The 21671-nt window shown below is 38.1% G+C and overlaps 3 protein-coding genes across 4 annotated transcripts; 1 reads left to right on the top strand and 2 right to left on the bottom strand.

Annotated features, from left to right (window-relative positions):
• The first annotated feature begins 1158 nt into the window (after nucleotides 1–1158).
• On the top strand, nucleotides 1159–3859 carry ier3ip1 (immediate early response 3 interacting protein 1). Its single transcript, XM_053475853.1, has 3 exons — nucleotides 1159–1276; nucleotides 2976–3077; nucleotides 3193–3859. The coding sequence occupies exons 1-3, from the start codon at nucleotides 1186–1188 to the stop codon at nucleotides 3246–3248; spliced, it is 249 nt and encodes an 82-aa protein (XP_053331828.1). The 5' UTR covers nucleotides 1159–1185; the 3' UTR covers nucleotides 3249–3859.
• A 1883-nt stretch (nucleotides 3860–5742) lies between these two features.
• hdhd2 (haloacid dehalogenase-like hydrolase domain containing 2) lies at nucleotides 5743–10351 on the bottom strand. Its single transcript, XM_053475922.1, has 7 exons — nucleotides 10280–10351; nucleotides 9220–9323; nucleotides 8150–8358; nucleotides 7919–8003; nucleotides 6421–6637; nucleotides 6272–6335; nucleotides 5743–6174 (listed from the first exon to the last, which is right to left on the bottom strand). The coding sequence occupies exons 2-7, from the start codon at nucleotides 9321–9323 to the stop codon at nucleotides 6062–6064; spliced, it is 792 nt and encodes a 263-aa protein (XP_053331897.1). The 5' UTR covers nucleotides 10280–10351; the 3' UTR covers nucleotides 5743–6061.
• Nucleotides 10352–11082: 731 nt separating this feature from the next.
• Nucleotides 11083–20140, bottom strand: katnal2 (katanin p60 subunit A-like 2). 2 transcript variants are annotated; one of them, XM_053516502.1, is made up of 16 exons: nucleotides 20051–20140; nucleotides 19575–19645; nucleotides 19265–19431; nucleotides 18117–18153; nucleotides 17896–18016; nucleotides 17712–17810; nucleotides 16494–16574; nucleotides 16288–16365; nucleotides 15328–15426; nucleotides 14614–14677; nucleotides 14409–14527; nucleotides 14165–14256; nucleotides 12707–12817; nucleotides 12460–12622; nucleotides 11970–12072; nucleotides 11083–11879 (listed from the first exon to the last, which is right to left on the bottom strand). In XM_053516502.1, the coding sequence occupies exons 1-16, from the start codon at nucleotides 20099–20101 to the stop codon at nucleotides 11740–11742; spliced, it is 1596 nt and encodes a 531-aa protein (XP_053372477.1). In that variant the 5' UTR covers nucleotides 20102–20140; the 3' UTR covers nucleotides 11083–11739. The 2 variants fall into 2 exon arrangements, with proteins under 2 accessions (XP_053372477.1, XP_053372478.1); XM_053516503.1 differs by having other exon boundaries at nucleotides 17721–17810.
• Between the last annotated feature and the right edge of the window lie 1531 nt (nucleotides 20141–21671).

Genomic DNA, 21671 nt, shown 5'->3' with positions numbered 1-21671 from the left:
GCATTTAGCCTTACAAAATTTTCCAACTTTACAGAAAGAAACTTTTTACTGTATTTGTTCACTTTTTTAATATAAAAGTGTTATAACTGATAATTCTGTATTTTTATATTCGCGACACACAAAAACTTAATATATAATAACTGAATATATCACAAGAGGCAGCACAGTGGTGTAGTGGTTAGCACTGTCACCTTGCACCTCCAGGGTCCAGATTCAATCCCCATCTCTGTATGCATGGAGTTTGCATGTTCGTAGTGTGTGAATGAGTGTGTGACTGTGTGTATGTCTGTGTGCCCTGCGATGGATTGATACCCTGTCTATGTATCCTGCCTCATGCCCTAAATCTCCTGGGATATGCTCCAGGTCCCCGCGACCCTGAATCCAGGATTAAGCGGTGATGACGACAAGTGAGTGAGTAAATATATCACAATAACTGAAACTAGAAACTTCAAGACTCCACCCACTTACCCCAATGATGTCATGCCACAAAACTTGATTCCTGATATATCAAAGCATCCATCCATCTAGGAATTTCTTGTAGTCCACCTAGGGCCAATGGTGACTATTGTATTTCTTTTCATTTTTATGGCCGCAGTAGGACCTCCGTTGAACATTTAAACACACATTTACACATTACAGCCAAGCACGGGGAGAACATGCAAACTCCATGCACATACAGTAGACCAGAGGCGGGAATCGAACCCAGAACCTGGAGGCCAAGCCAAAATCTCAAACAACCTGCGATAATTAATTATTGCATCTTTGTTCTCAACTCTAAACAAAAGGATATTACAGAGGGGAAAGGTCTTAAAATGTCTTTAAAATTAGCATAAAATGTTTAAGACAGTGTGTTAAATTTGGATATTATTATGTATGCATATTGAACTAGACAAAGTTTCATTAATTCATGTTTTTATTTGTTTTTATGAAAACAAATTTAGCTGACAATGGTTTGTTGAGCCGAATGTATAACAAAATATATCATATTATCTGATCCAAAAAAAAAAAAAAACTGTGACTGTATCTCAAATCTCAAATAATTTCTTCTTGTATATAGTGCACCAGCCTGTAGTCACTACTTAGTGTAATTTGGTACTCAGGCACGTGCGCGTTATTCTTACGTCCCTACGTCACGAGGCGTAACGTGTACGTGCAACGTCATCACGCCAGAAGAGAAGTGCCAACATGGCGTTTACCTTGTACTCCCTAATTCAGGCGGCGATTTTATTTACTAATGCCATTGCTGTGTTGCACGAAGAAAGGTTTCTCAGTAAAAGTAAGTCACTTTACGTGTTTGTTTTTAAAAGTGTGTTTGTTTTTTTTCTTTAATGTTTTTTTTTCTGCTTTTGAGACCAGCACCAGTCATCATCTGGTTAGTGAGAAAAGAAGGTCCTGTTTTCTTGACCATATAGAGTTTATATCAGCTGGAAGTCTGATGTTAACCGTTAATGTCTCGTGCTGTTGGTTAACGGCTGTGTAGTGATCTGTAGTACTTAACTAACTGTATGATGTGTTTACAGATGGCCTCTATAGTTTAACTAACATTTAAGATACAACAAATGATAATGATTTCCCACAGCAAGACCCTTCCATATTCAATCCAAGTCTCTATTTCTCACTGGAAATATTTTATATCTGTGTTTAGGTGACCCACTTTTCTTTCGTTCATATTTTCTCAGCTTACTGTAACACCATTGTGATATAACATTCCTAAAAGTGGTTAGCACTCTGGCCTTGCACCTCCAGGGTCGAGGGCTAGGTTCCCACCTCCTGTGTCTGTGTTCATGGAGTTTGCATGTTCTCCCTGTGCTTGGTGGGTTTCCTCTGGGTGCTCCGGTTTTGTCCCACAGTCCAAAAACATGCAACTTAGGCTAACTGGAGTTCCCACATTGTCCGTAGTGTGTGAGCATTAAATCATGTCAGCTTTTATTGTCATTTCAACCATATACAGTTCAGTACACAGTGAAATGAAACGGCGTTCCTCCAGGACCAAGGTGGAACTTGTGAGGAGCTGCAAACGAGCAACAACACGACACAATGCAATACACTGTGATAATGTAGCGCCGACCACTAAACAGAGCCGAATTGTGGAAGTGCAAATAAGTAAATCTGACAGAGTTAATGCAAATGAATAAATGGGTGTGTGTGTCCTGCGATGTATTGGCACTCCGCCTCGTGCCCTCAATCTCCATGAGATCCAGCCCCTGTCAAGATGCTTGCGCTTTTGCATGTATCTTGGCCCGGTGAAGAATATTTCTTAATTGGAAATACAGTAAACCACCCTTAATTTTACTCTGGGATTCTTTTGGGATGTATTGCTGTTTTTGAAATTGGAAAAAATAAAATATTCTCTTAGATGATCCACCAAACATTTTTCTATTTAGTATGGACTTCATTGATCTCATACTTCGAAAAAGGCACAACTCTTACCTCAAACAAAAATCTAATGATGGAACTAAAAAGCCTGGTATATTTTTCAACAGATAATATAATCCTACATAATGGGGTAATAATGATGTTAATCTTCTTCTCATTGTTAGGAATGTACATTTTTTCTGTTTTTGTGTGTTTTGGGGTGGGGGTGTGTCAAAGGGATTAAAAAAAGATTAAACAAAAATAAAAGGTAAAATGTTTTACAAAATAACAAGTCTCCTCAATTTTATTGTTTTTTTTTTAAATGTTCAAAATGCAGAAATCCACACCAAAAAAAAAAAAAAGAGGATGTGTAAAAGCAGAACCAAACAATATCAATTTGTTTTTATTTTAATTCCAGCAGTGGGAATTGTAACCAGTCATTATACATCCTCTTTATATTACTACCAGAATTAAATGGGTTTATTGTTAACCTCAACGTAAAATGTCCCATTAACGTTTAGGTGGAATGCCTGATTATTGAATATGGATATGTTTCCGTCACCCTTCTTCTTCTTTCTTTGTTTTTTAAAGAAGCTTAAAAGCGTACCTTTTATTTGCAGTTGGTTGGGGGGCGGATCAAGGCATCGGCGGCTTTGGAGAAGAACCGGGAATTAAATCTCAACTTTTAAACCTTATCCGATCTGTCAGGACTGTCATGAGAGGTAAGCAATGTAATATTTTATGCAAAAACCACCAACAACAACGACGATAATACAGATTTTTAAAATAGTTTATTTTTTGTTGAGTTTTAATGTCTGTTTGTGTATCTGTCCACAGTGCCTTTGATAATAGTAAATGCAGTGTGCATCGTGTTATTACTGCTGTTTGGATGAAACCTGATTTAATATGGACTGTGGACTAACTGGCGAAAGAAAATGGACTGTTTTTTTTTTTTTTTTGGGTACATGAATTGTAATTGTCTCCCTGTTATATCCTGATCGTGCGGGTTTCAAGCTCCTATTCCAAAGTTTTACACATCTGGATGTCGGTAAATCCCGCTGTTTTATTTGTTTTGTATAATGTTGCTCAGAAGAGCTTTCAAAAAAGCTCAATTCACTCTCAGTCTTGTTTACGTGAATCGTTCTTAATATCTGAGCTCTCGTTAACTGCTGATGCCCCCGGCACTTGTGCAGCCATATCGTTAACTACAAACCTTTTTTAGGGCCCGTCCTTGGAGATCTTATTTATCTGCAGTGTATTGTCAGGCTTTAAAATCAGACCCTCTCGAGATTGAGAGTGAAATAAATGGTTAAGGGAGCAAGTTGTGTTTTGTGTCCTGTAACTAAATGAACAGTCTGATCTTGTCTGCTCTGGGGCAGTTTCATACAAAATTCTGTATTCAAGACTGGTGATGATGTTTGATGCTGTGGTAACCAACATCCTCCATGAGCCAGTCGATGTTTGTGAGATTTTTAATAAAGAGGTCGTCTTTTCATGAGTTTGATTTCTGTGTCATAAACATGTATTGTGCTCTTGCTGCTCAGGAACAAGGATGCTTTAATTACACAGGAGCAGAAAAAAGTCACGGAAGCACTTTTAACAAGAAAACACATCTAATAGCGATGTCATCTTAAACAACACTTTGTCTACTTAATAATCACTTTTAAATCGTTCCGAATTGCATCTTTTCCTTATGTGTACATCATAGTTCTTTTTGAATTAATCTTTAACATGACTCAAAAGAACGAGTAGTCTCGGAGAGTGATCTGTTCATTTTCTACTGGCCGCACGTGTGCAATAGTGATGCGGCGGGTCGTCTGGTAATCCGCAGGTCGGGTTGGGGTGGGTAAAGAAATTGTCACTTTATTTGCTGGGCGGGTTGGGGCGGGTCATCAAAAACAAAATTAAATAAAAAAACTCCATGTATGTTGCGTGCAATTCTCTATAGCCTATATTAAATATTTGGAAATATCTATTTTCATATTTTATTAAGTTCTTTGATAAAGTTACGTCATGTGACAAGTCACGAAAGCGCCAAGCAGTTACCGCTGCCAGTCACAACAACAACAACAAAGAAATAATAGTAAAGATGGAAGAGGAAGTGCGGGAGAAATTGAGGACGGAAATTTACATCATTAAAAGAACTTAACTTTTATAACTTAAAATAACTTTTTTATTTCCGTATGATAAATGAAAAAAAAATGTCAGTGGTTATTTAGCGTAGGCTGTAAACTGTATAAAATACCAGTTTTTTAAATAAAAAAAAAATTTAGCCTAGATTACAAACGCTGCTTTGTAAATGTTTAAAATGTGTATCATTATCTTGTTATTAATATGACCTGATTTATCGTTCATATTCATAATCATATGTTGTTGCCAGTTTACGGGGCGATGTTTCCAAGCACTTTCAGGCTGAAATAAAGGCTGTTTTCAATTAAATTACAATGCCTAGTATGTCTATTTAATAGTCGCGGGTTGTAAAAATAGATACAGTGGTGCGGGGCAGGCTGGGGCGGACCAAAAAATTTCATAAAAGCGGGACCCGCGAGGTTGGAAAAATACCCGACCTGTGCATCACTAGTGTGCAAATCATCGCAAAATCCTCCGTAGGTTATGTACAGGAAACAGAAACGAGCGGTCTTTTAGTCTGAGTCGTTCTTTTGTCACGTTACTCTCATAGACGCCAGTAGCGTTAAAGAACGAATGATTCGGACCAGAAGATATGAGAGGTGAGCTGCTCATACTGTTTATTATAATATGTCCTTGGCTGCATTGTAATATTTTCATTATTGGAACTCTTATTTTGTGTATGTAGATGTGTTTGGGGTCGGTTTATTGAAAATGTAATGTATATTTCATTTTTATTTCTGATCAAAAGAATGAAATGAACAAAATGACTAAAAAAAAAAAAAAACATACGTTCATTTCAAAGAACCGAGTCACTGAAATGATCCAAACTTCCCATCACTACTAATTAGCTCCCAACCCAAAGCTAAATCCCAAATCACTCTCCAACCCCTGATCAAGGACACTACTTGGCGTCTATTTAACTCTATTTGGAATTAAACCCCAGAACCTGAAGGTTAATACAGCTGATATTTTAAAGTGGAATTATAATAGGAAACATACAAGGTTTACAGGACTGTTCATCACAAACTCACTGGTTTATTCTCTTCTCCTTTTGGCTTTATCAGACCTGTAAGAATTTAAAACTTTCTTTCACTCCTGTTAATTACACTAACTAACTATCAGATTAGGCTACCTGGCAATTTAAAATTTATATTTGTGAATGAGTGTGTGTGTGTGCTTATTCTTATTACAATCAATAAACCATGAACTTTATCATCTTGCGAGACATAACTGGGACAAATCACATAGTACTGAATATTTAAATCCCTGTTGCTTTTATTTACAGCATTGCCTTAGCTTCATTGTACAAGTTCAGAATATGGAATATAACACCAAACAGGAAAGGTTTAAGGCATGATGATTAATATTTTACAGTAGCTGTGATGAGTCTGGAATTAGTCTGGTCAGATGACTAAAAGTTAAACTTACAAACGTAGAATGACGAGTGAGAGCAACACACAACTACATTCCAGGTCATAACCAGACATTTGAACACAGTGCTACATAAGTAAATTCCTATATTGTTAATTAATATGTATATACATATTACATGTACGATTAAACAGCATCACAGACTTTATTTAGTATTTAGCAGCTGTTGAAGGATGTAATTAACAGCTTCCAGGAAGCTCTCACAGGTCAGGTGAGGAGGAGGATTAATTTTGCCTTCATCACCTGCTCTGTATTTACCTGAAAACAAAATACATCGTTTATATGATGAGTCTGACAATGATGTATAAAAGGCTTTAAATAAACAAAACAAAACAATAAATGTACAAGAAAGTACCAGTTTTGACTAATATTCCCAGCATCCCTGTGTTCTGAGCTCCGCCAACATCATCTCTAGCATCCTGGAAATGGCAAAATGCCAAAAATTTTTTTTTACCTTTAAAATTTACAATATCCATATTAATAAGAATAAAGCATCACACTCACGTCGCCGATCATTACGGCCTCCTCAGGGCTGCAGTTCAGATCCCGCAGCGCTTCCAGGAAAAAGGTTTTCTCTGGTTTGCCCACAACAACAGCGCGAGAGTCAGTGGAGTACTCCAGTCCGGTCACAAACGGTCCGGGTCCCAAAGCCAGGCCGTCTTTCCTCTTGTAGTAACGGGCTTTATGGATGGCAATGAGAGGGGCGCCATTCAGAATTAGCCTAAAGTAAAACCAACAAAAATAGTTCACCCAGAGCATGCAATAAAACTTCATGCCAGTGCAATCTCTCCAGGGTTATAATGTGAAATTTGTGATTGGAGGACAACGTGCCACTATGAAAAATTAAACCTCCACTGCTTAGTGCTTATGTTATTTCTTTTCCCCCTGTGAAAAACAGAAAAGGTATTTCTTTTTTAATAATTATGCTGAAATGCAACCACTATCCAATTTCATTAGCAAGCCCGGCTCCTACTTTGCATGATTTTTGCTAAAGATATTTAACTTTAAAAAAAAAATGCAATCTTTCAAGATTTTCGCCTGCCATTGTTTTGATGTCATTAACAACTCAAGTAATGTCCAGAACGGAGACAAAATACTTTTTAAAGGCACAGAAAAGCCAATTTCTACAGTGTACAATGAGACTCTCCCAACAGAATATGTGCATCTATATGTATATATATATATATATATATATATATATATAGATACACACACTGAATATACAAGGGCCGTTCAAGTCAAACTGTGACTTTTGATTGTGTAGAATAAAAGAACACATTTATGAGAGTAAAAACATTTATTTAATAAATACATTTACTTCTCTATATAATCCTCTGCTACATTAGTACACGTATCCAAGTGCTGGGACACCATCAAAGTGGAAAAATCAGACTGCCTTCTTTACGTCTGAAACGCTGGCCTCCCAGGAACTCCTTTAATCACTCAAACATGTGGAAATGGCTTGGAGCGAGGTCAGGACTGTACAGGGGATGTGGCAATAACTCCCTGCTTAGTTCCTGTAATGTGCAAGTGGTGATGATGAATGACTGTGTGTACAGTTACCGTAGACAGATGCGTCTCTTCTAAAGGTTAACTATAGATTTTCAAAGATCAGGCATTCCACCTACTGGAGGCTTACTGGAGCAACTGCACTGTGCTCTGCGCCACCTCGGCAGGGATCATCCTAAAAAGTTTGTACCATTCAAATGCTTTATTGCAGCTCAGAGTCTCAATGCCATACTGTGCTTAAAGTCTTGCGTAGTTATTGTTTTTTATGTCTTCATTCAAGTCAAGTTCCAGTTTTGACTTGAACACGTCTTGTATATACAAATGTATCTGTGATATGAAATGTTTAATGATTAAAAATAATTAATCCCACTGATACTAGTCAGGATTCAGAACCTGAATCATCCATATGTTAACAGCATATAATTCTATGCTCTTTTTATAATTTCGGCTTTCACAGCACAATTAAACATACTTGAGCACATTGCGGACTCACCTGAAGGCTTTATTAAGCATTTCATAGTTGAAGTGGTCTGGCGCTAAGCCTACCACAACAGCGTTAGGATCTGAGGTTTCAATACCTGAGACAAGAACAAAGTGTGAGCTGTAAGTTTAAACACACTTGCTTAGAACATTTCCACAGACTAATGATCCTAATCAGCTAATTACAAATCAGCCTTTTGTGAATTCATTACGGTCAGAGCGTGAGTGCAGTGAACGAGCTCACCCGTAAAGTCCTCCAGCGCGCTATCCTCCACCAGCAGCAGGGGGCGCACCTGCTTCTGCTCCAGCAGGTTTCGTGCTGCAGTCAGCGAGGTGAAGATCTCCCGCTCTTCGATCTCGAAGCTGAGATGCCGTAGTCGCTCCAGCAACGTCCTCTTACATTCTTTCGTGGTGTTAGTGACAAATTTGACGGCCACCGGAGCACGACGTAACCTGAAACAAACAAAAAAACACATTTTATTATTACATGAAACGAGACTTTTACTAGACAAGGAAATATGTGGGAACAATCCATGAATGCATCTGTTCATCTATATTCCTACAGGTGTTTATAATTGTAACAAATTTTAAAGAAAAAAAAACATTATATTCAATCAGGATATTTGTAAAATCATGATGCTTAAACAAGCGCAATACAAACTGAATCAGCAGCTGGATATTGTGATAATATTGTATCGGCTGGTCCCTGGTTATCCATAGGATAGGATGTTTTTTTCTGTATAGTATGTGGTTCTCTGATATGTGACTTCTTCACATATCAAGAAAGATTCTTAAAAAGTTACTTGTCAGCAACTTGCGGAAGAGCTGCGACTGTCTGTGTGAACTGTACACACACTGTACACACAACCATTCACCAACACCACTTCACATTACAGGAACTCGGCTGAAGATATTGCCATGTCCCCTGTATAATCCCAATCAAGCCATTTCCACATTTGGGGGATTTACGGAGTTCCTGGGAGGCCAGTGTTTCAGAGGTAAAGCAAGTAACTCCCAGCTTAGTTCCTGTAATGTGCAAGTGGTGATGATGAATGACTGTGCGTACAGTTACCGTAGACAGATGCGTCTCTTCTAAAGGTTAACTATAGATTTTCAAAGATCAGGCATTCCACCTACTGGAGGCTCACTGGAGCAACTGCAGAAAAGAGGTGCTGCTGTTGCATAGCGCACCAGAGATTTATTCAAGAAACATGACCTGTGTGCTGTTCAACAGACCTTTGAATCTTGATGTATTAAAGTTACATTATTAGCTAAGATCATGATTAAATTTATCTTTAGTGTTAATAATCTGACCTTGCGAGTGCTTCCTGAGCTCCAGGTACAGCCACGTCCTCAATGTGAAGAGTCCCACTTAAATCAATGAGCACGGCTTTAAGTGCCCGGCGAGACGCCATCATCTATCAATCAAATCGAAGATCAGAGCATGAAATAAGACCCTTAAAGGAAATCGCTACCTTGACTGACAAGCTTAGTAAACTTCAAAGGTAACGTATGATTATAAATGGTTAAAGATGGTCTGTTTTCAGTTTAGTTACCACGCTTGTACATTACCCACTGGTTACTATTTTGTTAAGTCAATGCTGTGGTCAGAATTGCTTGGTCTAGTCAATAATGACTTAACTCAATACTATGAGGGGTGTTCAAGTCAAACTGGGATTTTTGTGGCAATGACTCCTAGTTATTACAGAGTTCCTGTATGTGGAAGTAGTGTGTGTTAATGATTGTGTGTCTGGTTCCCACAGGCAGGTGCATCTCTTCCGCAAGCTGGTGACAGGTTATCCGTCGATTTTCAAGGATCAGATCAGAGGGGCTCCAGGATTGTCAAAAGATTTCCCCTTAGTTCCCAAGTCCCGGTTTGACTTGAACGCCCCCTCATAGCATTGCAATGCATGTTTTGGAAATGTCCCTTTGTGACATCAAGTGCTGGCTTCTTAAAGCAATAACAAAACCACCAGTGAATATATCAGGCATGATTCAGTACCAACATGATCAGTGTGTGTCATCGCCTTTCACATACAGTACAGGACATGATCACACTGTTTTTAATGTGAAAAAATAATGTGACAATTATTATTTTTAAAGATTGCATCGTACATCATTTGCTAAAGACTGTCTGCACAAAACCCAGCATCAGGTTAAATATAAACATATACACACACTGTCTCTGCTGGTAAACATCATGTCAACTTTATTATTTTAGTGAAAGTGCACACTAATCATTCAGTCTGATTCAGCTAAATTAGCGGCACAATTGAACCTGCTTTTTTAAGATCGAAAAAAAAATCCGCAATGCAATAACTCTCACCCTGATTACAAACTAAACAAACATTTAAACATAAACAGAGACACATACAGGAAGACTGAAGGATCCTCACTCAAGCTGGTTGTCCAGTTCTTCTTCTTCTTTGCTTTTTCTGATACTTGTTTTAAACGTACTGCATCAGCGCCATCTGCTGGACTGGAGGAAGCGATAGAACGGCCCAACATACCTCTTTTTGCTTCTATTTATTTTCCATCAAACGGTTGCAATTGCAGCTTTGTACTGTTAAGACACGTGACATGTTCCTCTAGGGTTGCCAGATCATAGATTCAGGAAAGTGTTCTGAAAACCAACCACTTTATACTGATCAATTGGCCCTTATATTTCAGTCACACACTAAAATCCGGGTTCGATTTCTGCCTCGGGTCAGTGTGCTTGGAGTTTGCATTTTTTCCTGTGTTCTGTGTATCCCACCTCGTGGCTCCAGGCCCCTATGACCCTCTATACAGTATAAAGATGATGGTATAGACGATGCGAGTTAGATTTTATTCAAAAATCTTTATAACTCCCCCTATGGCTTTTAAATTGATATTGATAGATCTGGCAACCCTCATTTCCACATACCCTCCCTGTCTGCTGGTTCAAGGGATTGAACTCAGATTATTGTATGTGTACTAAGGTGTACATGCTCAAACTGTCTCTGGAGGTTCTTGATGGTTACGCTGAATTGGTGGAAATATAATTGTGTGTGTGTGTGTGTGTGTGTAGGAGAAAGATGCTAGGAGAGGTTCTGTTCATTAAGAAAAATTAATTATAAATGCATACAAAAAATTCATTTTTTTTATTCCCAATATCTGTACATTTACAACATTTCTTTCTGTCACATTTACTTCTCTTCAAGATCTTGTACTGATGATGGGAGAGTCGGACCGCTGTGTAAATCCTCCTCTATCACATCCCACATTCTCAAATAAGGTGGTGGCAAATGCATGTCTGAAACTGATGTCTCATGCCCCCTAAACCACACTTAATTTAAGCCCGATGAATCCTGACATCATCCACTTGAAATATGCCAGTGCCATCAGGTAAGAAACACTCCACTGATGAAAAGTCCTAATCTTTAAAGATGATGGTTCACCACTATGCTTCCAGGCTTTAATAATGCGTTGGACAGCTCTTGCCCAAGTTTAGTAGTTTCATCAATCTCCTTAGTTGTTTTCTTTGCTTGATGCAGGACAATAATTTTACCCTTCTGAAACAAAGGTACATCTTTGCCATGACCGCAGGTATGTCTTCTGACATGGCTGTTTAAGTAATGAGAAACTATTCACTGCATCAGTGAGGGTTAAATAACTCCACCCTGAACCATATTAATGACCGCAGTGATTATCCAATGGAAGGCTCTTAATTACTTGCTTAGTTCAACCCATATTTTTTTGCCAGGCAGTGTGCGTTGTTGTTGTACTGCTGTATCGTAGACAAACTGTGTTCAGGTCATTTGTTTTGTATGCAGTATTTGCACTAGCATGGTTATCCCAGTCCAGACTGTGAGCTCAGACAGACTCGTACTCTCTCTCCCAGGCAGAGAATCTCTTTGTTAGGTTCCTGGCTGAGGGTTTGGTGTGCGCGATGACCTGCAGGAAATCTTCTGTGGTCACTGTTTCTAGCCGAATAATCGGCATGTGGCTGTGACCTGTGTAAAAATAGGACTGAGATTGAGCTGGGGCAGTGTATTTTAACACATAGTTTATGTAAATTAATTCAAAATTACTAAATCACTTACCCTCAGTGTGATTTTCCAGGGTATCGAAAATCTTTCTGACAGGTCTCATCGCCGCTTCCTTACAGACCAGCCTGATATCTGAGCCAGAGTAACCGTCTGTTTGCTTGAATAATAAAAAAGTCTGTTATTAACACAAGCATCCTTAAAGGAACAAATATATACATTTTAAAGAATGTTGCATTTAAGGATTATAGTGCTGATTTGTTGGTGCTTGTCTTGTTATTGCTGTAAGACGAATGTGTTGAGCATGTCTTAATGTTAAAAATAAAAAAGCAAGAGCTTCTTATCCTAATCCTAAGAGTGTCATATCAATGAGAAATCCAACACAAAAAAGGACTTAAAGTTCTAATTAGTAGCCTGTGCAATAATGAGCGGGATGGGGGTGTTAGCATGATGCTGTGATATTAGAGCATACTGATGAAGAGCTGGACAGACTTACAAGCTAAAGTGCTGCTTACATGCTGTATATGATGACATTCAAGTGACGTACCTCTGCAAGCTTGTTGTAGTCTAGCTCAGTTCGAAGCTCGACCCCTCCTGTATTGCTGATTGGAGGGAGCCAGTGACTGATCATTGCCTTTCTGGCTGGACCAGAAGGCAGACCCACTAAGATCCGCTTCTCCAGCCTTCTCAGCATGGCATGGTCCAGCTCCCTGAGAACCCAAAAAAAGTCAAAGGTTTAAAAATGGAACTTAAGTGTATTAACTTACAGTGTGTGACAGCAGCAGTTTGCGCACCAGGGGAGATTTGAGGCAGCCAGAACAAACACCAGGTCGTTAGAGCGTGCCAGTCCATCCATCTGAACCAGGAGCTCTGTCTTCATCCTCCTGCTGCCCTCATGCTCACCTCTGAGGGGAAGAATGGCAAGAAGTGGATTGATGGGTTATATACCTAAGTAATACTTAGGTAATTAATTTTATACGCAAACATATGTCTTATATAGAAAAATCTCATTTTTTTCCAATTTGCGCATTCATAATATCTTGGTTGGAAACCTAAACGTGGTTATATGATTTTATTTTCCTGCTTTCCATTTATAGAACCAACATGAAAAGCAATATATTGTTCTAGCACATTCTTAAAGCATATGTTTCTGTATGAAGATTTTTATGTGGGTCTCAGGTAGCCTAAAAAAATCAACTAATTATATGTATAGTAGATGAATTAATGAAATGTGACAGCACAGACTAAGGGGTAGAGCTTGAGTCATCTACACTGTGTAACATATGCTATGTGTCCAAAAGGACATGGACACCTGACCATTACAGCTGTTTTCCATCCCGTTCGGAAACCATGGGCCTTAATATAGAGTTGTTTCTCAATTGGCATCTGCAACATAACAGCCTTCACTCTTCTGGAAAGACTTTCCAAAAGGTTACAGATTGTGTCTATGGGAATTTTGTGCTCAGTCAGCCACAAGAACACAGTTCTCACACAGGCTCACAGTTGGCATTCCAGTTCATACAATTTGCATTTGCTGAAACTAAGTGGATCAGCCCAAGCTCATTATGTCTCCTGAACCAAACTTGACTGTTGGCACTAGGTAGTCTAGTAGTTGGTAAACTCCCGGCATCTGCCAAATACTCATTCATCACCCTAGAAAAAAGTTTCCATTAAAGTCCAGTGGTGCTGTGATTTACAACACTCCAGATGTCACAGTGATATTAAACATGTATGCAGCTGCTCTGCCATAAAAACCCACTTCATGTCTATGGTACACACAGTGCTTGCATTTGTAGTGACTGATGCAACATAAGATAGGTAATTTTAACATCCTATATGCGTTATCGGCGGCACAGTGCCTTAGTGGTTAGCACTGTCGCCTTGTACCTCCAGGTCCTGGGTTCGATTCATGCATCGTGTCTGTGTGAATGGATTTGGCATGTTCTGCCCATTTCTTGGTGGGTTTCCTCCGGGTTCACTGGTTTCCTCACACAGTGCAAGAACATGCAAGTTAAGCTAATTGACGTTTCCAAATTGCCAAATTCCAAAGTGTATAAATGTGTCTGACTGTTACAAATGGAAATAAATACAGTGATCACCACTGGCCTCCATGGTCCCTAGTTAAGGTTCCTAGATGCATGGATGGATACAATTTGGTTTACGACTGTTTCGCTTCTGGAACAAATTATGCTCGTAATCCAAGGTTCCACTGTATAAAACTAATGCATTGGAGAGAGAGAAAAGAACCCTACCCTGGACCAATCCCTCTCTGACCCATCACTGACTCCAGCTCGTCCAGAAAAATAGTCGATGGGGCATGATATCTCGCCAACTCAAACAAAACCTGCAAAAGACACATTCACATCTATACTATTTTTTTTATAAAAACAGCACTATTACTGAGATTTTATGGAGTAACAGATAGAATCAAGTCTCTGTGTAAAACTTAAAAAAGACAATGTGCCATTTCTACACTGATATACCGATGACACTGACCCGAACCAGCTTCTCAGAATCTCCTCTCCATTTGCTCACGATGCTGGATGCAGAGATGTTAAAGAACGTTGTTTTGCATTCTGTAGCTACCGCTTTGGCCAGCATAGTCTTTCCTGTACCTGTGTGTTTTACGAGAAATAATAATAATCTAAAAAAGAAATATGGACATCACCTGCAGTTGCCTTTTTCTAACACAGACACCGACCTGGAGGCCCGTAAAGCAGCAAACCTTTCCATGGTGAGAGAATTCCTGTAAACAGTTGAGGGTACTGCAGAGAACGAGAAGATATATATTCACACTTAAACTCAGTTTAAAGAATTTCAGCGCACCATTGTATAAATAACATTACACACTAATTTCTCTCATCATTACAAGATGACATAAAAAGTCTTGCATGTCATTGATTGTCTTAACAGCTACCTAGTGGGTCATGCCTTATTACTGTCATGTCACTGATATTTACTGTTCACCTGGGGGGGGGGGTTCAGTATTAACACACACTACACTGATTTAGAATGACGTTCTGACAGCGAGCCATTAGCATGATCATACAGTCATAATAAAAAAATAAATAACATTATTATATTAAAGGAATATTTTCAGTATACGAGTGTAAATTTAACAGCTACTTGCGACATCACTATTCTTTCACAAACACGCTACACTTATTTTTATTAATAAGACGGGACAGAGATATTCTTCATGCATGCTTCATTTCATGACACTGCCTGCAGATTTTTCATCGGCGTGCAAAAAGAACATGACTGCAAGGAAAGGTTGGGTGGTATTCAAGTATAGATTTAATGCCATCAAAAGCTATAACCGCCCCGCTTCGCTTTCCTTTTAGCCTTTAGTGAGATATTTAGAATCGAAGCGTTGTGGCAGTTTGAGAAATACCAGTGTTTAGCAGCTGTGCACCTTAATGGGGTAGACGACAGCCTCTTTGACTAATCGCTTGGCAGCCTCCAGGCCTATAATGTCGTTCCAGTGCACGTTGGGGTTGTGTAAATAGATATCCTTTAGGGAAAGACAGGGGAAAGATGAAACAGGGCAATTCATTAATATCTGTTTCTCCTATGTGTGTGTGTGTGTGTGTGTGTGTGTGTGCGCGCGCGTGTGCATCTTCTCACCCGCATACAATGAGATACACATGTAAAATAATCATGGCTTTAATCTGACACGAAACATGTTTAACTTTAAATGTAGTTTTTACATAAAAATTTCTATTATAATGAAAAATTATTATTATTAATTTTTTTACCTTACTTCACAGTACTGACAAATATTAATTTGGCATTTTTTCTCAAAAGATGAACTGTTGTCTGGTCACCATTTAATTTCTCAAGCCACACTAGTTTTATTTAAGCTTTATAATCATGTCTAAGAGCATAATGTATAATATTTCTCTCCAGAAATCCTATACAGTATAATAAAATATACGTTTAGCTCCAGAACTTCCAGTATTTGGAAATACTTAAGAATTAAGATGAAGAATACTGATATACCTTAAATAAGCTGATTAATTGGGGTAAAGCAAGGTCTATACTTAAAATTGTGGTTCTCTAAACTCAGAAATGCCAGTAATCCATTATAAGATGCTGTTAACGTGACCACTAAAAATGTGTTAACTATGAGAATCGGATAATGACCAGATTATTAATATATTTATAAACACACCCAGGTTATATAAGAGTTCCCAGAGTCATGAACTAACTTTTAAAACAAAAAATAACCAATTTGTACATAGATAAAATGTTATTGTTAATTAGAACCAAGTCACGTCTGTGTTAAATATTATGTGCCAAATGGTTGTTCATTTCCTTCTTTAATATAGGACGATCTCAGAAGATTTGTATGCTTTGTGTAAACTCTACTTACTTTGCTAATTACAGCTGCTAGCTCTCTCATCTCGCTGTTCATCCCACAGAAGGCACTGATGGGTTTGAGCAGCCGATCCTGAGTGTAGCCGAATGCCACAGTAATTAGAAGTAATAATTTGTGGATTAGATGAACACAACATGAACGCAGCACTTAACGAAAATGGCTCCTGCTTAAATATGATGGTTAGATGGCTGTGAACTTACTGAAGGATCAGGATTACAGGACATGCTGCTTGGTTCATTAATAGCATCCTGAATGAGCCCCCTGTAGTCCACCAGTTGACCCTATGAAGAGTTAAAATTTAATCTGTTAATGATGTAGTTTTGAGAATATAACTGTTAATTCTCTACTATTTGACAATCCATTTGTTTTTAGATTTCGAACAAAATAACATCCTTATGTGGAATTTTCTCACAGGTTCAAGCTTCAGCATTTTGAAGGCTGTGATCTTAATGGCGGACCACAAAACAAACCCCACCAAAAACAAAATGTCTTCACTTCATATAAAATGGGGCAGTTTTGTTTGAAAAGGCCAGCATCCAGTAAACAGGATGTCCTTGTATGTGTGCTGATATGCTGGAGAAATAGTTTGGTCATTTATGTGTCAGTCCCACAGCTGCTGTGCGTGTACATACAATAGGTGGGTTCTGGCTTGTGAGAGTTATGCAAGAGGACAAAACAAAACTGATGAGTATTTCCTGTTTTTCCACTTAAACAATCTGAGCGGCCAGAGCAAAACATTATTTAGCAGAATTGATATTTAATGGTACACTGATGATTAAACACTACTTTTGGGTACCACAGTGGCTACCTACGTTAAGCAAATATCTCATAGGGTGTTGAAGGTTTGTACATATTGTATTTGATATGTTAGTACAGACTACTGGTATGGTAAAGTACATACAATACCATATTAGATAAACACTGAACTCTGGTAGCCACCCAGAAGGTACCATTGTACAGTATACACCAAAGTACTGTGTATAAACCTTTTGAGGGTACCATAACAGGTGGAGAGGTTACTACGGTACATAAATATTACTATTATGGTACATAAGCATGTATAACATATTTTTGGGAGTATGCTAGTATGAGTTTCATAGTACAATACTTTAGTACCATGTACCACTATACCAAAGTATGTACCATGATAGTGTGGTACTGTATATGTACTATATTGGTAAATAAGTACCTTTATCCTGTCGAAAAATATCATGGTACTGTATACCCTTATACAGGTACCATTGGACTACCCATCCATTCATCTAGTAACCTCTGTAGTCCAACTAGGAAGCATGGAGGACAATGCTGGCCATTGTATTGTATAATGGTACTTATACCATGCTGAAGTCCCTATGGGTAAACTACTGTCCTTTCATTTTATTAAAAGCAAAACTAAAAAGCAAGACCTAAGAAGCTACCTTCTTCACCTGCATCCCGTCGCCAACTCCGTTTCTGACGACAGAGGAGACATTCAGGCCGAGGTCATTACTCTCTGGGAGATATGATCCTCCGTTCTCCTAAAAAAAAAAATCAGACAGCTGAAATGTCTGTGACCAACCTGCACACATCTTTAAACAGTCGTGGGATAAAGTATAAACTTACAGTGCCAGACTTCACCAAGTCCTTTCCTACTGACTTAGTCTCTTGCTTTTTAATCCCGTTCCGGGATGGTGGACCCTGAACACATGGAATCCTGGGCAGTGTTTGTTTTACACTTGAGGTTCTAAATATAACAATAAAATAATAATAATTAAAAAAAAACAAGAATAAAAGGGATGGCGAATACATTATAACTTTTTTTTTTTAATGAAAAGTATACCGACCTCTTCTTAGTGGAGCTTCTAACATGTCTGTTCTCAGCTAGGGTGGAAAAGTGGTAGCATTAGGCACGCTACCAAACAGAGGCAAGCATTACCAGGATTCGTGCATTTTTAAATATGCAGTGTATATTAACTCATTCATAATAATGATAATAATAATATATTTACGCAACAAATTTAAAGCAGAATCATTCTTATAGGAATTTTTTACAATTCCTTTTTTGTTTTAATAGTATCATTTCTCAAAGATTTATTGGCATCCTTAGTCAATATATATATTTTTTATTTGCCACTGTTCCCAGGATTGCCTATTAGGAAGAAACATTTTATATCCAGAAATTTCTAACCCTGTAAAGCTGCTTTGCAACAGTGTTATAAGTGCTATGCAAACAAAATTGAACTGAACTGAATTTGGATTGGTTTCAAAACTAAATGTTTAATGCCATTTTTGTTACAATAAGCTGGTTGGAGAGGTTACACAAGACAGTGATTTCTGGGAAAGAATCATTTACAATAGTGGTCAGATAAAATCAAACATATTTTTTTATACACACCATCAGCATGTTCTTAAACTAACTAACTAACTAACTAACTAACTAGCTTGCTTGCTTGCTTACTTACTTACTTACTTACTTTCTTTGATTGATTGATTGATTGATTGATTGATTGATTGATTGATTTATGTGAATTCACGGCAGGACAATCCTGCCCAAAGCAAGATTGCCTCTGCCAGGAGATTTAGTCCAAGACGAATCTTTGATAAATTCCATGGCACAAATATAGTACTACTAACTTTACAATAGTGTGCATGGTGAAAGGTTTCTATTACAGCCCTCATCAATTTTGTTAGTACAGTCTGAGCACTGTTTTTCTTTTCAGGTAAGGTTTTACCAAATATTAATTGTGGGAGTGACATGTTTTTACAGTATGTTAAAAAAAAAAAAGAAAAAAAAAGTGTACAGCATCACCTCCTGTTCAAGCTTAAAATATGACTTGTTGTATGTGTGTGTGTGTGTGTGTGTTTTTTTTTTTTTTTTACATTATTACACAAGTGCCAATAGTTCTGGATTCATTCATACATACGGACAGATGAGTGTTTTAAGGCCCTTTTCACTGACACAAAGTTTTTAGAATGTCTTACTCAAACTTACCTTGTTCTGGCAGTTTCTTTGATAACTTTGGATATTTCTGAAACTTAATGAAATGAAAGCTTTCGTACTCCATGAGAACAGTGTCCAAGTCAATATTGTCGCACACTTCAAACTTGCGCAACCCAAAATGGGTCTCTTGTTCCAGTGCACTAGCAGCGTCCACATACCTGTGAAGATAAAGAGAACAAAAAAATCCTTTTTTTCCTAAATCTTAAAGAATAATCCCAGATGGATTATCCCAGTTATAATATCATGTGAATACATGGCATGGGGATAATTCCCAGATTATTACAAGAAATGCAAATCTCACCCTTCCTCTATTAAATGATGATAAATTAATACAAGCAAATTCCTTTTTCTGGTCTCTGTTCTTAATTCGTCCTGAAAAAGAAATAAATTTTTAAACAGCAGAAACCACACACACAGCCAGAAGATGGCGCCAAATACCCAGTATTCTGAACTAGAGGCCATCACGTGACACGTTGCCGTGGCAACAAAAGACTCAGCAGACTGTCTATTGTGAATTAGCTTAAAATATGACACAACTTTTACCACATAATACGAATTATTGAGATATCAATAAGACATTATAAAAATATATATTTACATTTTATTCTAATTACTAATAGACCACTAGCGAAGCAGCAAAGCGCAACAGTGTGACTACTGAAGTTAAGCTAATTAAGTAGATAGCTGTATAGCTCTGAGCTAATAACTTGTCTGGGCCAAAAACAACAATAACAAAAAAAAAGCTAAGATATAAATAAATGCCAGCTGCCCACTTACTGCTTCTCTGGCCTGGTTTGCAGTTTTAATGGCCTGATATGATAACTCCATCGTGTTTCCTGATAAACAGGAGTCCTGCTACATAGACACTCAGTGCAGTCACCAGTCGCGCGCGCAGCCTCAGTGACGTCACGTTTACGCTGTGCATAAGTTTGCACCCCCTCGGCTGTGAAGTTACATAGGGGCTACAGTATATTTTACAGTTTCCTTACAAGATACAGTATGTTTTTATACTTGTGTATGTGGGTGTGTGTGATAGATACAGTGCCGTGAAAAAGTATTTCCCCCTTCCTGGTTGATTCTGTTATACATAATTGATTCAAACCATCAAATAAATTTTTATATTACACAAAGACAACCAAAGTAAATACAAAATGAATTTGTTTTCAATGATGATTTCATTTATTAATAAAAAAAAAACTTTCTCTGACAAAATAAAGTAGCTATAAGATCACACATCATGCCGCAATCTAAAGAAATTCAACAGATGAGAAAAAAAAGTACAAGACGTCTGAAAAGGGTTACTAATTGATAAGGCTTTGGGACGACTGCGAACCATTATCCGCAAATGGAGAAAACTTGTGAACCCAAAAAACAATGGTGAACCCTCCCAGGATTGCCTGGTATACCAAAATTACTCAAAGACCATTTGAATTTGAGACCACAACTAAAACTCATTCAGGACCTCATGAAAGAACCCAGAACAACATCTAAAGAACTGCAGGTCTCACTTGCTTCAAGAATATATATACATTATATCTGACCAACAGAAGCAACCCCAGATTATAACACTGCCACCACAGGCGTGAATGGTAGGCACTAGGCATGATGGGTGCATCACTTCATCCACCTCTTTTCTTACACTCATGGACTTATTAGACCAATAATCAATCAATCAATAATCTTGACAGTACAGTACTGTTCCTGCAGAACAGCTCACCTTCATGTCCTAAAATAACACCTGACTGTGGTTGTTAATTTTTATATTTTATAAAAAAAAAAAATCCATTATTGGCCTAGAATGTAAAAAATAAACCCAAATTTGAGTCAAAATTTTTGACTGGTACTGTGTATATCTATATCTATCAATCTACTGTATATATCACTGTAAGATATACAGTAGTACCTGTTGTTAGGAGACATTATACATTTTGAGGATCAGATGGCTTAATGGTAAGCATTGTCGTGTTGCACCTCCAGGGTCCAGGTACAATTCCCGCCTCTGTATGCATGGAGTTTGCATGTTCTCCCCATGCTTGGTAAATTTCCTTCGGGTACTCTGGATTTTCTTCCCCAGCTCAAAGACATATTAGGCTAATTGGCATTCCCAAAATGCCTGTAGTCTGTAAATGAGTGCGCCCTGTGATGGATTGGCAGCCAGAGTGTACCCCGCCTTGTGCCCTAAGTATCTTGGGATAGGCTTTAGGTCACCGCCCCCCTGAATTCAGGATAAAGCGGTCCCAATGATGAGTGAGTGAGTGAGCAAGCGAATGTTTGATGCTCTACAGTGCTATTAGAGGACAGACGTTACACTGCAGATCTTTAATTGGATTCACTGGTTCCCTGAGAGAATAGCAGATTAAGACTGTCTGAACTGTCATACAATTACTTGTGAGACAAT

Source organism: Clarias gariepinus, chromosome 17, assembly GCF_024256425.1.
Source record: "Clarias gariepinus isolate MV-2021 ecotype Netherlands chromosome 17, CGAR_prim_01v2, whole genome shotgun sequence".
In the NCBI taxonomy this organism is placed as follows: Eukaryota; Metazoa; Chordata; class Actinopteri; order Siluriformes; family Clariidae; genus Clarias; species Clarias gariepinus.
Note: the sequence above shows the minus strand (reverse complement) of the source record. Positions and strands in the feature narration are given on the sequence as shown.

Excerpts from the sequence above, each read along its gene's own strand:
- hdhd2 (XM_053475922.1), bottom strand. The coding sequence starts at position 9,323 with ATGATGGCGTCTCGCCGGGCACTTAAAGCCGTGCTCATTGATTTAAGT. Across the intron at positions 6,638-7,918 it reads ATGCTTAATAAAGCCTTCAG|GCTAATTCTGAATGGCGCCC; the intron begins GTGAGTCCGCAA and ends GTTTTACTTTAG. Across the intron at positions 6,336-6,420 it reads AGGCCGTAATGATCGGCGAC|GATGCTAGAGATGATGTTGG; the intron begins GTGAGTGTGATG and ends TGCCATTTCCAG.
- ier3ip1 (XM_053475853.1), top strand. The coding sequence starts at position 1,186 with ATGGCGTTTACCTTGTACTCCCTAATTCAGGCGGCGATTTTATTTACT. Across the intron at positions 1,277-2,975 it reads AGAAAGGTTTCTCAGTAAAA|TTGGTTGGGGGGCGGATCAA; the intron begins GTAAGTCACTTT and ends TTTTATTTGCAG. Across the intron at positions 3,078-3,192 it reads TGTCAGGACTGTCATGAGAG|TGCCTTTGATAATAGTAAAT; the intron begins GTAAGCAATGTA and ends ATCTGTCCACAG.
- katnal2 (XM_053516502.1), bottom strand. The coding sequence starts at position 20,101 with ATGGAGTTATCATATCAGGCCATTAAAACTGCAAACCAGGCCAGAGAA. Across the intron at positions 19,432-19,574 it reads CATCATTTAATAGAGGAAGG|GTATGTGGACGCTGCTAGTG; the intron begins GTGAGATTTGCA and ends TTATCTTCACAG. Across the intron at positions 18,154-19,264 it reads AAAGAAACTGCCAGAACAAG|CTGAGAACAGACATGTTAGA; the intron begins GTAAGTTTGAGT and ends TTTCCACCCTAG.